Genomic DNA, 14,983 nt, shown 5'->3' with positions numbered 1-14,983 from the left:
CGTCACCTCCGTTGGAGAGCTCGCTAAAAGGTCGAAGGGCTTACCCTAATTTCTATGCTGTCTTTTGGCGTTTAAGAAGAAGAGTCAGAAGACACAACAACTTCAATCACAATTTTCTCTGGCATAATTGATTTCTGACATATACGTCGCATTAATCAACAGATCAGTCAAATTTACGTAGGTAAAACGATGTGGCCAGATTTATTCTGTGCTCAACAGCATGAGCTCAACTCACAAGGCTTCATTGTAACTTCAAAAGGGTTGTCAATTGTGATTAACTTGACGGGTCTGGATCCGCTAAATTCCCCTGCCCGGGTTGCAGAAGATTCCTTGCAATTGAGAGAGGTTCCTGATGGGTCTCCTAAATCATCCTGCTTGGTCAGGTGGACTCCAATTACAGCGCATGCAATTAAAGGGATCCCTTTTTAATCTAAACATTTGCAATAAAAAAAGGTATGTTATTTGTACACCAAGTCAAGTGTATTCTAGATCAGATTTATCTATGCTGGATTCCCTACTGTGAAATTTATCTCTCAACTTTTTTGCTGATTCCCCTTCATCATCTGAGAATTCCGACACTTCATTCCGGTGTGCATTACTTTTCCTTGTTTGACTATGGTGTTTTTCTACATCACTGCCCGACCAATCATAACTAGCATTGGTATCTTCAGCCCTGTTTTTGCTAATGCCATGATCATCTGAGGATTCGGAAACTTTTCTGTCCTGTTGCGAGCTTTTCCACCGTTCACTATGATGTCTGTCTCTGTTGCTGTCCTTACCTGACCACTCTCCTTCAGGATCATGACTTCTGTTCTTGCTGTTCCCATGATCATCTGAATGTTCCATTTTCTTCTGGTGTCTTGAACTTTTCCTCCTTTTTCTATGGGGCCTGTCTCTATCTGACCACTCTCTATCAGTATCACGATATCTGTTCTTGCTGTCCCCATGATCATCTGGATGTCCCACTTTCCTCTCACGTTTTGAAATGTTGGTCATGTGAGCATGGCGTGTTTCTCGGTCTCCATCTCTATCTGACCAATCTCCACCAACTTTTTCTTGGTCAAGAAATTTAGGTTTTTTGCTGTGTCTTGAGCTTTTCCTAGCGTGATTGTGAGTTTCTCTATCTTCACTCTCATCCGACCAATCCCCCTCAGATTCAGCTTCATCTGTTCTGCGCTTGCTATCCTTGTTCTGGTGTCTTGAGCTTTTCCTTGCACTAAGATGGTGTGTATCTCTGTAACTATCTCTGCCTCCATCCTTATCCAACCATTCACCATTGGAATCTCTATCACGAGTTCTGCTCTTCCTGTGATAACTGTCTTCTATGTATGCATTCTCTTCACGCATTTCCTCATCAAGAACTTTCATTCGCTTTCTATCGTCAATCGCATGCCACCTCCGTTGCGTGCTCTTTTGAACATCATTCTCACTGTAATTTCTTGTACTATAACCACCACTATTCAAGTAGTCCATCTCTTTGGATTTAGATCGTCTTGAGTGACGCCTGCCATGGATATTCAGGGAACTATTGAAAGACGGAAAGAACCCCAACTAAGAGGCACAAAAATATGCAATCATAAAGGGGAAAAAAAAAAATCTACATTCTCATCAAGAGGTAGACTGATTTAAAATGAATGCAATATGGAAGAGTTGGATGAATGGAGGAACATGAAGTTCAAAGAAAAAGTTTGAACTGTAATCTAGGCACCATTAAAAAGCATGAACACCAAAAGCCGGAAGCCAATCTTTGCCTAAATGACTTGGACTTTATTTTAAATATAAATTAAAACCATGAAGGACTTTACACCAGGAAAAGATAGCACATAGATTTGAATATTCACAGAAGAGTATTACAGAGAAACATTACCATCAGCTGCTGTTTTCTACCAACCAATTCTGTTTCCTGCTTGCATATGGGTAAATAGTGTTGTTCATTGTCTAGTTTCTGAACATTATTTGGGACCTAGATTTACAAACTAACAAACCAAAAGGGCAGCCTTCTGCGAGCTATTTCTTCTAGAAATAATGATAAAATCGTTCAATTCCCTCCAGTCCCTTTTCTTCCTGGCTTTTTTTTTGTAAAACTGAAACCTACACCTGGTGGTCTTGAAAATCACGAATTCAATTCCCAATTTGTTCTTATATGGGGGAGGTGTCATTTGAGCTAGAGCTCATTGGCCTCTCTCCAGATTTTAGGCCTTCTAAATCAATAAAATGGTCTGGCAGATTGTTAGGAACTCTATCCCGGATCACATTTAGCTTGGAATGAGAAAGTTGAGAAAAAAAACGTTTCTAATAGTTTAAAGGTTTTGATGAAAATAGATAAAAATCCACTTACTCTGGCCTATTTAAGTTTGAGAAGTGGAATAAACTATGAGTACTAAAAAATTGAATTACAAAACATAATGTAAGATAGCAGATTTCACAATTACTAGGTACTGCAACAGCATCTACTGCTAAAACTATAAGCACACCTGTCATCAGTACTCATCTTGCTAGAGTACCTTTGCAGACCCAGATTTTCTTGCTCCACCTGTTTCTCGTACCCAGCTTCATCAGAATAACCAAATAAAGCAGCCATCTTTTTCACCCAATATTTTGGGGGTGGTTTATCAATATCAGCCCATTCATAGTCTCCACCAGGATTACGGAAACAGTGGATAAAATTGCAAGCGGTTCCATGAGAACATGTCTGAAAAGATGCAACAAGAAAGGTCATCAACAAGAACGGAGGGCAGGACTCAAGATTAACATGAACCAAGAGACTGAAGACCAATGTCCTTACATCATCCAAAACAAAATTTTGGGACATCTTTGTTCAAAATAAAAAAGAATAATGGAAAGCAACAAACCAATTAGAGTACGAGACTGACTGACTCAAATAAAAAGAAGAAAAGTGAGGGGCTCATTCTACCTTGAATCTCGACTTCATATACTCCCCACATATGGCAACCTTCCATCTGGTCACATTCACAAATTCACATTTTACCTGCCAAAAACAATACCAAGATCAATAAACCATCCCCAAGAAACTACAGTTGAAAAATATAAGTGAATAATCGTAGGTGGGAAGTAAAAAGACCAACAGGAATAGTGTCCATTATGCATGCACCAAGAATACTCCAAATATTAGATTTGAGTGATGTTTTAATTACATAAGATACTCATCTGTCAAAGGCAAAATGACTTTTGTAGTCAAAGGAAAACACACACACACAGGAAAATTGCAAGCAGATTGTGAAGTATGAAAACCATAATTATCATGCCTACCAAATCATAAAAATGAGAAGTTATATAGCAGACACATAGCACATTCCAATTCAAATGGTAAACCATTTCAAATACCAAAGTTCTAAAATAAAAAAGCTAGATTATGAAATATGGTAGAAGGTATATCCTCTTGAGATAGAGCCAACTACTCATGCAAGAAATTTTTTTGATAAGTAACTACTCATGCAAGAAATTAAGTGCATTTAGCTAAAATAAGCAGAATGTAGTGACTTATATTGAAGAGACTTCACACTTGAAGCAAATACAATACCTGTTTGCCAGCAAAGTACCGACCATTGATAGAATGATAAACAAGAACAGCTGAATCCAATGACTTATACTGTACATAAACATTTCCCCGCAAGTGAAATGAGCCATTTCTACACACCTGACAACGATATGACATTTGTTACTCTAAGATTGATTACAGAGTCAAAGTTTAGAAAAAGCAAGTTCGAGGCTCTATATTTTTGTTCCACAACAAAATGCTCTGGTTCTTTCTCTATTAATATATTTATCAGAAAGTGAGGGTATAAAAAGGAAAATGCTTAGACATATTCAAAAATGCTTAGGACGCAAAGGCATCCTAATAGGGTTCTTTGTACTTTATAGGAACCAGACAGATAACAAGTCTCTTGATAGAGTGGGAAAGCATTTGAATTTTAGCACAAAAGCAGAAATTCTCACGGTCATAGTAAAATATTTACTTGATAGATAAAGCGAGAAGTTAAGGTACAAACATATTAAGTGGTAATGCGAACACAACTTACAACATCCAGAATTTGTATCAACTATCCTACATGGAGAAAAAAGCTACTGATAGTCTTGTCAGGATATTTTACTGCTTCAGAGCAGAATATATATATATATATATATATATCTACATATCCAACTTTACTAAGACACAACAAAAATAATAACTCCCTGCATTTTAGCACCAGGGAAAAAAGTTTCATAGTTGTTAATTATAAACTAACAATAGTTGATAAAAATGTTTCCTCAATAGTCAATAAACACAACATCCCAAGATGTGATGAGAAGACTTTATAGGAATATTTGGCCAAAACAACACATCACAGCAGTCAACAACCTTAAAGTTCACAATTTCTCCAAACTTCAAGAACTCAGTGTGCACATCCTCGTAAAATTCTTCATAACTACGTTCAACCTCTTCATCTGTGAACTGAAAATTAAAAGAGGGGGGGTGGGGGGAACAAATCAAACCAGAATACTTAGTCAGAAATATACGCATTAGCTAATTATAAGATAAAAAGAAACAGACATGGATCCTAGTACTATAAAACCATAAAGATGAGCCCTAAAGCCTCCACAAATCATGATTGTGGTTTCAACTTCTGCCACTATTCATGACAATTTGATAAAATACAAATGGGGCAGCCATGGAGCCACCCCAAATTGAGCTGCTATAAAATTGGGCTGTAATCAGGAAGTTCAGTCACCTTTGGAGAAGAAAATAATGAATTCAAAGTTCGGGAGGAAAAATGGTCGAGTGTTCAGATATATAATTTTCAAGTCAAATTAAAATTTCTGAAAGTAAGCCAAATTAATTAAAAGAGCTACATACAAATTCCCAGCTGAAAAATAAGTTCTTATGTTCTGGAATAAGGACATATTTAAAATCTGGGTTGCAATATACTTCACCCTTCAATTAGCAAACTAAGGACACAAGGAAACCAAAGAAGCAAAAACACAAACAAGCACATCCACCCATCCAGACACCATCTCTCCCTCTCTCTCTCTCTCTCTCTCTCTCTCTCTCTCTCTCTCTCTCTCTCCAATTGAGCGTGTATGTGAACATGTTAAAGAAATAGCAAACCAAAGGAGGTTGCATCTTCATGCAAAAATGCAAGGGACTTAGACCAAGAGGAGGTTGCATATAGCTTATTATTCACATTGGCAACTAGCTTTAGTAGTTGGAAGATTACGCTTCAAACTGTACTTGTCTACTGCTAAGGCTTGCTACATAGCTATTGTTCTGACAGACAAGGAGACTTCGTAGTTGACACTGGGCTGTTCAGGACATTAAGGATAAAACAGGAACAAAGAGCAATTATTGCGACAGTCCTGATTAAATTAGGTGGTTTTTTTTTTTTTTTAATAAGTAAATGCAATTTATTAAAAAGTGCAAAATGTGCAATCCAGGTACATAGTAAGTATACAAGAGAAACACCTAACTAAAAGAAAAAAAAAGATCAAGAAAAACATGAAAACTAGAAAAAGCAAGCATGAAAGGATTTGCAAATGCTGAGAACATATTAATTAACTCAAAGAGCTTTGGTTTGATAACCCTTTAGTCCTAATGCCTAAAGCAAATGCAAAGCATGAAAGGATTTGCAAAGTTCATGAGACCGTTAGACTTCATAACAAACTTGCGTCACATAAGTAAATATTAAGGTCTAATGGACTATTTACATTTTTCTCTTCGTTCTTTTCGTCTTTAACATAAGTAAAGAAAGTGCCGAATGTATCCACATACAAGTATCATTGCCTGAGTTCTCAAACCTTGCAAGGTAATGGTCATTATCAGCAGAGAGCTCCAATTCTCCCAGGATACAAAAACTATACTCGTTAAGGAACAAGAGCTTGCAGGACAACTCATGAAGTAATTTAACTATCAAAAGTTTCCTAAGGTAACAAATCTCAAATATGAAACAATATTAGGACTGTCTTTATAAATATTTGTATGAGATAGAAATAACTGAAGCATCATTAGGAATAAATGTATTTTTCCATAACAGCTATGACTACAAAAAAAATTCGCAATTATAGGGCATTATGATTAAATTTATATTACAAGATCAAAGAAGAAAGAAAGAAATGAAATGAAATGGAAAAGGAAGCTAAAAGAAAGAAAGAATGAAAGGAAAAAAGTAATAATCCAGGAGATGAACAATTCAAAGAAAAAAAAGAAAAGAAAAGGGAAATATTGTAAGATAACCACCCTTGAGACCAGCAAGTAGGATACATTATTGCTAATTTCTTTTACTCCAACCAACCAAGGGCAAAACCATGAACCTTCATTGCAGTGAATCTTGAGATGAATTTCTGATTTGAAGTCAAAGAAGAGCAATGATATTTTTTTTTTTTGATAAGTGTAAGAGCAATGATAATTCTAAATGTGAAAAGGACTGAATCAAATCATTTCTGAATTAAGATACACACATAAAGATAGATTGACACAAATGTAAAAGTTCAAATGGTAACACGGTTTTGGAATACTAAACAAACAATATCTTTCTGCATCAGGATTTATAGGGAAACAAATATGGAAATATTAGGCAAATTTCACATAAGACAGTGCAAGTGAGTTGCTAAAAATTATTTCAATGTGTCTGGCATGGTGTCAACAGCTTGCTCTCATGCTGATAACGCACTAATTCAAAATGTATACACTAGATAAAAATCACCAAGTAAGATGTTCCAAGTATTGACAAATGCCATTCCTAACACTATTTATGCGCTGCATATAATAACAAAAAGAAAAAGAAAAAAGATCAGCTTACTCATGCTATATAAACACTCAACTAGTTACTTATTAACACTTTATAAGAGTTTGTTTCAGTATTACACATAATCCAAGTCTTTTGTTTCCACTTTCCACGACAGCATAGAAGCTTTCCAGAGTTATTATCAGGATACAAGAATCACATGAAGGCAGCATTTACAGACCTCAAGCCCCTCGTCTTGCTCCCAAGCAAGGCCAGGACCGTTGTACATGTTTCTGATAAGCAGCGTGCATGATTTCTCAGGGTAAAAATGAACTCTGCTGCAACGCAGACCAAACCGACAAGCTCCAGTTTTTAAATGGAAAGGACAATGAGCTTTATCCTGCCAAATATACAAGTATCGGTTTTAATAATTAGAGCTTATGGTCCTTTTTTTTTTTTTTTTTTCTGGATAAATAATTCAGATCTTATTGAGAAAAAAGGGTTAAGCCCGCGTACACGAAAAGTATACAATATGGACTCAACCCTAGAGCCTATGGTCCTTTATAACGAATATGATGAGCACCCGTAAAACACATCAAACACAAGAATTCAGAACTATCAGAATATATATGAAGTTATCACGATAGAAGCAAATAATTTATATATGTGCACCCACATATGGTTACCTGTTCAGTTCCAAAATTTGGAACTTGTTGAGTGACATTCTCGACAATCTGTTCCGTTGATGCTGCTGACACATTCTTATAATTAGTAAAAGCTTCAGACTGTGGAAGAAGAGGATTCGACGTAGGCCGATCGGCATTCTGCAAAGTAAACGATAACCTCCACGATTGAAAATCGTCGAATTCTAAACATAAAAAACACAACCACAAAAACAATTATCCAAATTGAGTTTGTGATTGATGTGGCATACCTCTTTCCTACTTTGTTGGTTGGCGCCTCTCTTTGGAACCCTGACCTTTTTCTTCTTGACAGTTATTTCATTTCCTTGCCAGATGATCTCCGCAGGTCCTTCTTCTGCATATTCCCAATCATCACCTTCACCTAGCTCATTCTCATTCTCAACCTGCCATTTTATGCAAAGCAATTTAGACAAAGAAGAAGATTAAACTTTCATAACCTGATTTTCTTTTCTTTTTTTCTTTTCCACCCTTTCTCGGCTGCCAAACAGAACTCAGCGGGATTGAAAATTCAACGAACCTGTTGTCTCTTCGACTGTTCCTCTTCTTCCAGAGCCTTCCTTCGCTCCTCCTCCTCTTCTTCTTCCTTCTCCTTCTTCTTCCTTTCCATCGCTTCGATCCACGCCCTCTCTCGCTCCTCGAACTCCCTCCTCGCCCTCTCCACCCTCTCCTTCTCTTCCTCCTCTATCATCCTCAGCCTCCTCTGCTCCTCCGGATCCCTCAGCCTCTCCTCGTTTTCCTCTCGCTCCTTCTCCGCCATCTCCTTCCTCATCTGCTTCCTCTTCATCTTCTTCTTCGCCTTCCTCTTCTCATTCCGGCCCATTCTCTCTGTAGAACATTCCATTCCGATTGTACTCTCTGCTTCTTCTTCTTCTTCTTCTTCTTTGTTGACTATTGGTTCTGCCATTAGGTTCTTTCTTCTTCTTCTTTCTCGAGAAAATCTTTTCTCATAAACAAACAGAGCGTCTCAATTACGGTTTGCCAAACCCCCACCGATTCCGAAAGTTTTTACAGTTTAGCTGTCCTCCTAAAGCGCACCGTTCTGGGATTCTTGAAAACGAATCGTTTGTCCTGTCTTCTTCCTCTCTAGAGGCAACTTTTTCTTAAGAGAGAAATAGTCGTAACTCGTAATCGAGCCAATCCAAGTGCAACTCTTGCATGTTTGAGCAGGTAAGGACATAAAAATGGACCCCATCCCTTTTATAGTATAAACTAAATTTACATATTTAATCTCTTGTAAATTTTTTACAGATTTATTACTCAAAAATTTTAAATTACATGACAATCTATATACCATGAGATATAACAAAATAAAAATATATTTCAAAAAAAAAAAGATATAACAAAATAAAATCTGAATTGTTTGAGCTTAGCTAGGTTAATTCAACCAAATTTATTGAACTGCCAAATTCATTAAAGCCTTAAAAATTCTTATAATATTAATTTAAATGATTAAGTTTATCATTTCTTATTAGTTTAAGCTTTTGCGATTAATTAATTCTAAGGAAAAAATGCTTCAAAGGTCCTAGAGGTATAACTTTTTATTCCGTCTATCTTTCATTAAATTTTTAACGGCATTACCACATCATACTTAATCAAAAAGCAACACATGTCCCCTTTAACGATCTCTATGATCTATTCCATATCTCACAAAAGCTGAAAATTGAATGAAGATAAAGAGAAAGAAAAATTCCAATATTATACATGGAGGATGGGGATGAAATTTAAGGATATGACCAAAAAAGTTAAATTGACATTCTGTATAAGCTACTCAACGATTATGTTACAATAATAGTCATTTTCCAAAATGTACCAATAATTACATCCTGCCATCAATAGGAGCCAAAAAATGATGCTAGGCCCCTCCATTGGACTTCTTCTTCTTTTTTGGTCTGGTCAAATGGCTAGGCACCTCCTCAGTGAGTTCTACTAACCCCTCAGGGCCATCTTGTGGTGGAGGTGCTGCTGTGTCCACCTCTTTCTTGCTCTGAAACGGGTGTATTGGTTCTGAAAATGGTGATTCTGCTGTGTCTACCTCTTTCTCACTCTCTACCATATGCATTGATTCTGATGATGGCGGTGCTGTTGTTTCCACCTCCTTCTCATCCTCTAGCAGGTGCATCGGTTCTGATTGTGGTGGTGTTGCTGTCTCCGCCTCTTTCTCACCCTCTAACGCATAGATTGATTCCGCTGGCAGTATTGCCATCTCCCGATCCAGGTACGGTCCCTCCAAATCATCATCATTTGATGGAGCTGTTGATTGTGCTGGAAATGAACATGGCGATGCCGCTGCAACTGCAGCTGTGCTTTTGTGTGGTCTGCGGTGTCCTCTACCTTGACTTTTTCCTCTGCCTCGTCCTCGAAGTGATGAAACTTCACTTGTGGTTGGGATTGTTGCTGGTAGAGGTGCAACATTCTCATGGGTGCGCTGTAATGGCCCCTCCATGTCATTTGTATGTGAAGGAAATAATGCTGCTGCAGCCGTGGTTGGTGTAGGAGCTGGTCTTGTCTCAAGGTGTCGGGTCTCACCAATCATCTGTAAGACACGGATGCACATGATTTGGATATCTTTCATTGCTTGCATTGCACTGTCACTGGTAAAGGCACCAAGTACTGTAGTACATTGATTATGGATTGCGGTCAAGCTCTGGACCTGCCATTCCAAATATGGATACCTCACCAATTTTTATTCAAAGAGTTTTAGCACACAAGCAAATGACAACCAATAACATAGTAGTTATGATGAACGCGTACTAATAGATGTGTTGTCCCACTTGAAGGCTGAAATCGCTTATGTGACCTTTGTGTGAGAGGAGTAATTAAGCAGCGTGTAATTTTACGATACCACTCCATGTATGGATCATGATAATGCATTGAGTGCTCCTCTGGCTCACCCACTGCAATAATCACTTCACGAGCTTCCCATAGTTGTATATATTGTCCGTGATATGCCTGCCAATCGTAGTGATGTCTCCCCCGCCTATCAATTGAATGGAGTTTCACCTCTGTATCACAAGGTTCAGGGACACCTTGATGGAGACCAAATTGACGCAGAACTCGATCAGGACGATGCCACTCAACAATGTCAAAGCAAATTACTGGAGTAATTGTCTGCCACACATGCTGGTCTCTGACACATACGTCTGGTAGCAATGCAACTCGCTCAGGAGTGTATGGCTGCCATATCATCTACATTTGAAAATATGATAAATCAAGTGACAAACACAGGCACTTGCACATTTCATGATGAAGTGTGTATTATATCATAAATTGTAACACTTAATAAACAAACCTCATCATCTGCCTGTTGATCAAGCTGGTCCCTGTAAAATATTAATGCCCTTAGAGGATTGTCTCTACGAATTACAGGAGACATCCACCTATTATAAAATAAAATAAGTTTAAATGAGGCCAAAGGTATATCGACAAAAATCTATATCAACAGCTTAACACGCACCTGCATCCTAATGGATCAGCAGGGAATTGCTCCTCATCTACTTTTGCATCCCTCACAAACGGTGCCACATCCCCTACGTCCTCACTATCTCGTATAATCGGATCCTGCACTTGGCCGCCAAGTCTCTCAGGGCGACCAATTTGCAATCGCTCCCATGCCCACAACTGTAGCAGAAGGAAATTGCAGAAGTTACAAACACATAATTGTTGAAGGATGTATATAAGATAGAATAGATACTAACATGCATACCTGCAATAATATAAGCGGTCCAGCAATCTCATTAGCCCCCGCTTTACTAGCTCGACAAAGCTCACGATATAAGTGTGCTAGTACAGCACTGCCCCAACTCAATTGTTCAGTATATTTAAAATCCCTCAACAGAGGTAGGAATATCAGCTGAACATCAGCTCCAGATTTATCTGTGAAGAGAACACCACCCATCAATCCTAAGATATATGCCCTAGCATACCGCTGCAGTGTTAGATCGTCTGCATCTGGTGGAGGCTTCTGGAAATGAGCTCGTAACCAACTAAGCTTGAGTGCTGAACCGTGAAGAAAACTACGATCTGGTCTGACCCCTAAGAGTTCCTCACAGAGATCATCCCATTGGAGGTCAGCATTACAAGTCACTGCATGACCATCTATTCGAAGACCTAACAACACTCCTACATCCTGCAGCGTGACAGTGCTCTCACCCACAGTAAAATGGAAGGTGTGGGTCTCCTGTCGCCATCTCTCAACCAATGCAGTGATTAAGGGCCAATCAAGTTGCATAAATCCAATCCTGTATACCCCATAAAAGCCAGACTGGATGACAAACCGAAGAACACCTGAATCCAATTGCCACTCCCGCATCATTGTGGCCAACCTCTGTCTGCAAGTCAAAACACCAGGATCCTGCAAAAAACAAAAAATAAAAAGAATAAAAGAAAATAATAAAAAACAAAACAAAACAAAAGAAAAAGAAAGCCATTAGTTAGAACTTTTTTGGGACACAAAATGCAGTCTTTATAAACAAGCAATACATAGACTAAATAAGTAAACCTCTCCTGCCCATATGGCTCCGGATCTGTGCTGATCTTGCAGCACAAGCACTGTCTTGTCTACTGGTCCTGGATCCAGAAAGCTGTCAACTTGGGCATCTTGAGTGGCTTTTACTACTACTGGTGTCTACGAAACAGAATATAAACTCTGTAGAAAGTTCAGATGACAAGCAAGATACTAAACTACCAATGAGAGAGAGAGAGAGAGAGAGAGAGAGAGAGAGAGAGAGAGAGAGCCTAGTAAAGTATATGACATTAAAACCAAAGAAATTGCTGAAACTTACTTGTTTATTAGTACAGACCGGCACAGTGACATTTACTTGATTTTCAAAGCACACGGGGTCTCTTTCCAAATACAACTCCATACAGTTCGTTCCAGGTTTTCGTGCCACATCAAACATGATATCAATAGACTCATCATCGTCTATGGGAACAGGTATGTACTCCCTACATGCTGGATACCTGCAAGTGATCTTTAGCTTAATTCGGCATTTGTCAAACCCTGTAACCCTATAAATCTTATCCAGCAACTCATTGTGTGTTATTCCATAGCTGACTCTAATGGGCTTTGGTGCAGCACCTTCATAAGAAATGCCATGTGGTCCATTTGTCATCCTCCCATTCCAATAACACATTAGTGTAACACCCTGTCTAGCCATCTACCTACGATTCAATAACTAAACAACAGAAAATTATAATTACCAACTGAAAGAATACATATGTAATCCCAATTAAAAAGAAAACAAAAATAAGATCAATCAAGTGCTATTCACCTAAAATAAGATCAAGCAATTTGTGAAAATTCTAAACAACCAAATATTATGATTTCTTATAAACCCTGGTTGACTCCAATGTAACTCTTTTAAAAAGTTTCTATTTTATATTCTAATCAATGCTTGAAGATAATGGACTGCATCTTCTGAAATGTTCCTAGAACCAATACTATTTTTTACAAATTTTAGAGCGCTAAAAACCCAAATTTTATTCACTCACAGCTTTGTAGTGATCCTTCAGTTAGCATAGTGTGACACCCATTTCAAAGATTTTTCTTTCTTCTCATATATCTGTTTATTTCTCTAGCTTCTTAGCCATCATGTCTTTACATATCTTGTGGTTATCAGAATAGAATACAAAATTAATTACCTGTGAATTTTGAACTTATTGAAGCTTTTAACAGTAGACCCATTTGAATTTTATCAAACTAAAAGAAACGAATAAAAAAAATAGATACTACTGTCTTTATTCAGACAAACTAACAAACAATTGGTGTTCAAGTAAAAACACATAAAAAATCAAAGTACGTTTAATTTATAGTTCTGGTTTTGTGGAACATTACCAAATAGAAACGCCTATGAGCTATGATGTTTGAGGCATTTTTCTGTTGCGTTTATTTCTTCTTCAGATTGATCTGGAAAACTTGGGAGAGACCTGGTGCGGAGTTACACTATGGCATAAGGGAAAGAAACGCTGCGTATTATAACGTGTATCCGTTGGTCAATTCTAAAGCTCATTTTAGCGTTTCACGTTTTGTGTATATGAATCTCGGGGACACGCCACACGGCCTGGAAGAGCCACAGTGCCTTTAGCGGTTTTAGAGATGTGTCAACTTTTGAGGCCGTTGATTAAAGTGGCGGTTTCTTCTTTACCAATGAAAAATAAAAGATTAGCAGCAATTACGTAATTTCGAATAATGGTAGAAATTTTGGCAAATAATGTGAAAGATTTTATATAGGATTTATTTGTCTACAAAATTTTAGACTCCTTACTTATCTATTTGGACAAGTAAGTCTCATGTAAGCTTTCTCATATTACCTTCACAACTTACTAGTAATTCGAGCAAATAATTGCCGTTGATTCTTATTCAAAAATAAAAGTGCAAGTTTCGGGTCAAATTGCAAATAATTAGCAATTTAAAAAAATAATACTAATGCTACTCTTCGGTCTTCACACGCATTTATTACTCTAATTTCCTATTGGCTAACGTAACATGTTTTAAGTGGCTCTCATTTTATTTTGTTTTAAGTGGCAAACATAGCACCCCACGTCAGTTGATGTGAAATAAGTGTGAAGAGTAGCGTTACTAAAAAAATGTAATGCTAAAAATTACACTTTTATCTCACTACTATTCACTCTACAGTGACATTGTTAACCAGTCATTTAATCTTTTTTTTTTTTTTTTAAAAAAAAAATTGATTTAAAGGTTGATTGATATTTTGACATTAGCACGATAAAATATTAGTGAGATAAAAGTGTAATTTATAACATTACTAAAAATGATGTATAAGTAATACTTCAAACCACATTTTTATTCAATAATTATATCATAATGTTGATGTGGCAGTTCCAACTAATTTTTTTTTTTCAAAACAATGACTGATCCAATAGGATAATTATGGGATAAAAATGCGGTTTTTAACATTATTCAAAATGTATTGTTTAGCACAACAACCTCTATAATAAGTTCATTACAAATTTATGTGGTAATTCATGAAGTACTTATCGCTGAAGTTTATTTATTTTTTTTTAAAAAAAAAAAAAAAGAAAAAGAAAAAATAATAGAATCAAACCCAGGTGGTTGTGAGCCAGCTCGAGGGAATGCTTGACGGATTAGACTTAGATGCTGTAAAAAATACTATAGTATGCTGTAGTTTTTTCAAGAGTTCAGATTGAATTTTACGTATTTCATGAGAATGACAGATAAAACGAAATTCAATATGCACCCTTAAAAAACTATATCATTTTGTACGACACCTAAGCCAAATATATATATATTGGGTTTTATGTTTTTAACCCCATAAGAAGGTGTACATGGCCATCTCAGTATTTTTTATTTTTGAAATTAAGAATATGCCCTCTGGCAAGGGGTGGGCAAAACCCGCTCAAACCGACCCGCTTGCTTCGCCCTGAACAAGCCAAAATTTAGGCTAAAAACGCAGATATGGGTTTAAAATTTCAATATCTGTGCGGGACGAGGCGGGTCACAAGTTTTATTTTTTAAAAAACCCAAGGGACCTGATCTGACTCGTAAAAAACAAACACCTAAAACACCCAATTTGCTGTGAA

The 14,983-nt window shown here is 37.2% G+C and overlaps 2 protein-coding genes across 2 annotated transcripts; both read right to left on the bottom strand.

Moving 5' to 3' along the window:
- Positions 1–101: 101 nt before the first annotated feature.
- On the bottom strand, positions 102–8,577 carry LOC133881501 (zinc finger CCCH domain-containing protein 5). Its single transcript, XM_062320439.1, has 9 exons — positions 7,941–8,577; positions 7,654–7,806; positions 7,406–7,543; positions 6,961–7,119; positions 4,361–4,453; positions 3,542–3,658; positions 2,915–2,989; positions 2,475–2,692; positions 102–1,504 (listed from the first exon to the last, which is right to left on the bottom strand). The coding sequence occupies exons 1-9, from the start codon at positions 8,325–8,327 to the stop codon at positions 475–477; spliced, it is 2,370 nt and encodes a 789-aa protein (XP_062176423.1). The 5' UTR covers positions 8,328–8,577; the 3' UTR covers positions 102–474.
- Positions 8,578–9,158: 581 nt separating this feature from the next.
- On the bottom strand, positions 9,159–13,576 carry LOC133881417 (serine/threonine-protein phosphatase 7 long form homolog). The gene is made up of 8 exons (XM_062320352.1): positions 13,257–13,576; positions 12,205–12,597; positions 11,922–12,047; positions 11,127–11,774; positions 10,878–11,041; positions 10,713–10,800; positions 10,175–10,609; positions 9,159–10,073 (listed from the first exon to the last, which is right to left on the bottom strand). Exons 2-8 carry the CDS (start codon positions 12,577–12,579, stop codon positions 9,276–9,278), a joined length of 2,634 nt encoding a protein of 877 aa, XP_062176336.1. The 5' UTR covers positions 12,580–12,597; positions 13,257–13,576; the 3' UTR covers positions 9,159–9,275.
- Positions 13,577–14,983: the final 1,407 nt, after the last annotated feature.

The sequence above is a fragment of the Alnus glutinosa genome, chromosome 11 (assembly GCF_958979055.1).
Source record: "Alnus glutinosa chromosome 11, dhAlnGlut1.1, whole genome shotgun sequence".
Taxonomy (NCBI): Eukaryota; Viridiplantae; Streptophyta; class Magnoliopsida; order Fagales; family Betulaceae; genus Alnus; species Alnus glutinosa.
Note: the sequence above shows the minus strand (reverse complement) of the source record. Positions and strands in the feature narration are given on the sequence as shown.

What these genes read in the sequence shown, in the direction of transcription:
- LOC133881501 (XM_062320439.1), bottom strand. Translation starts at nt 8,327, where the DNA reads ATGGCAGAACCAATAGTCAACAAAGAAGAAGAAGAAGAAGAAGAAGCA. An exon ending in AACAGTCGAAGAGACAACAG is followed by an intron (nt 7,807 to 7,940) that starts GTTCGTTGAATT and finishes ATAAAATGGCAG; the next exon opens with GTTGAGAATGAGAATGAGCT. An exon ending in ATATGAAGTCGAGATTCAAG is followed by an intron (nt 2,693 to 2,914) that starts GTAGAATGAGCC and finishes GCATCTTTTCAG; the next exon opens with ACATGTTCTCATGGAACCGC.
- LOC133881417 (XM_062320352.1), bottom strand. Translation starts at nt 12,579, where the DNA reads ATGGCTAGACAGGGTGTTACACTAATGTGTTATTGGAATGGGAGGATG. An exon ending in GAGCCATATGGGCAGGAGAG is followed by an intron (nt 11,775 to 11,921) that starts GTTTACTTATTT and finishes TGTTTTTTGCAG; the next exon opens with GATCCTGGTGTTTTGACTTG. An exon ending in ATCAACAGGCAGATGATGAG is followed by an intron (nt 10,610 to 10,712) that starts GTTTGTTTATTA and finishes TTTCAAATGTAG; the next exon opens with ATGATATGGCAGCCATACAC.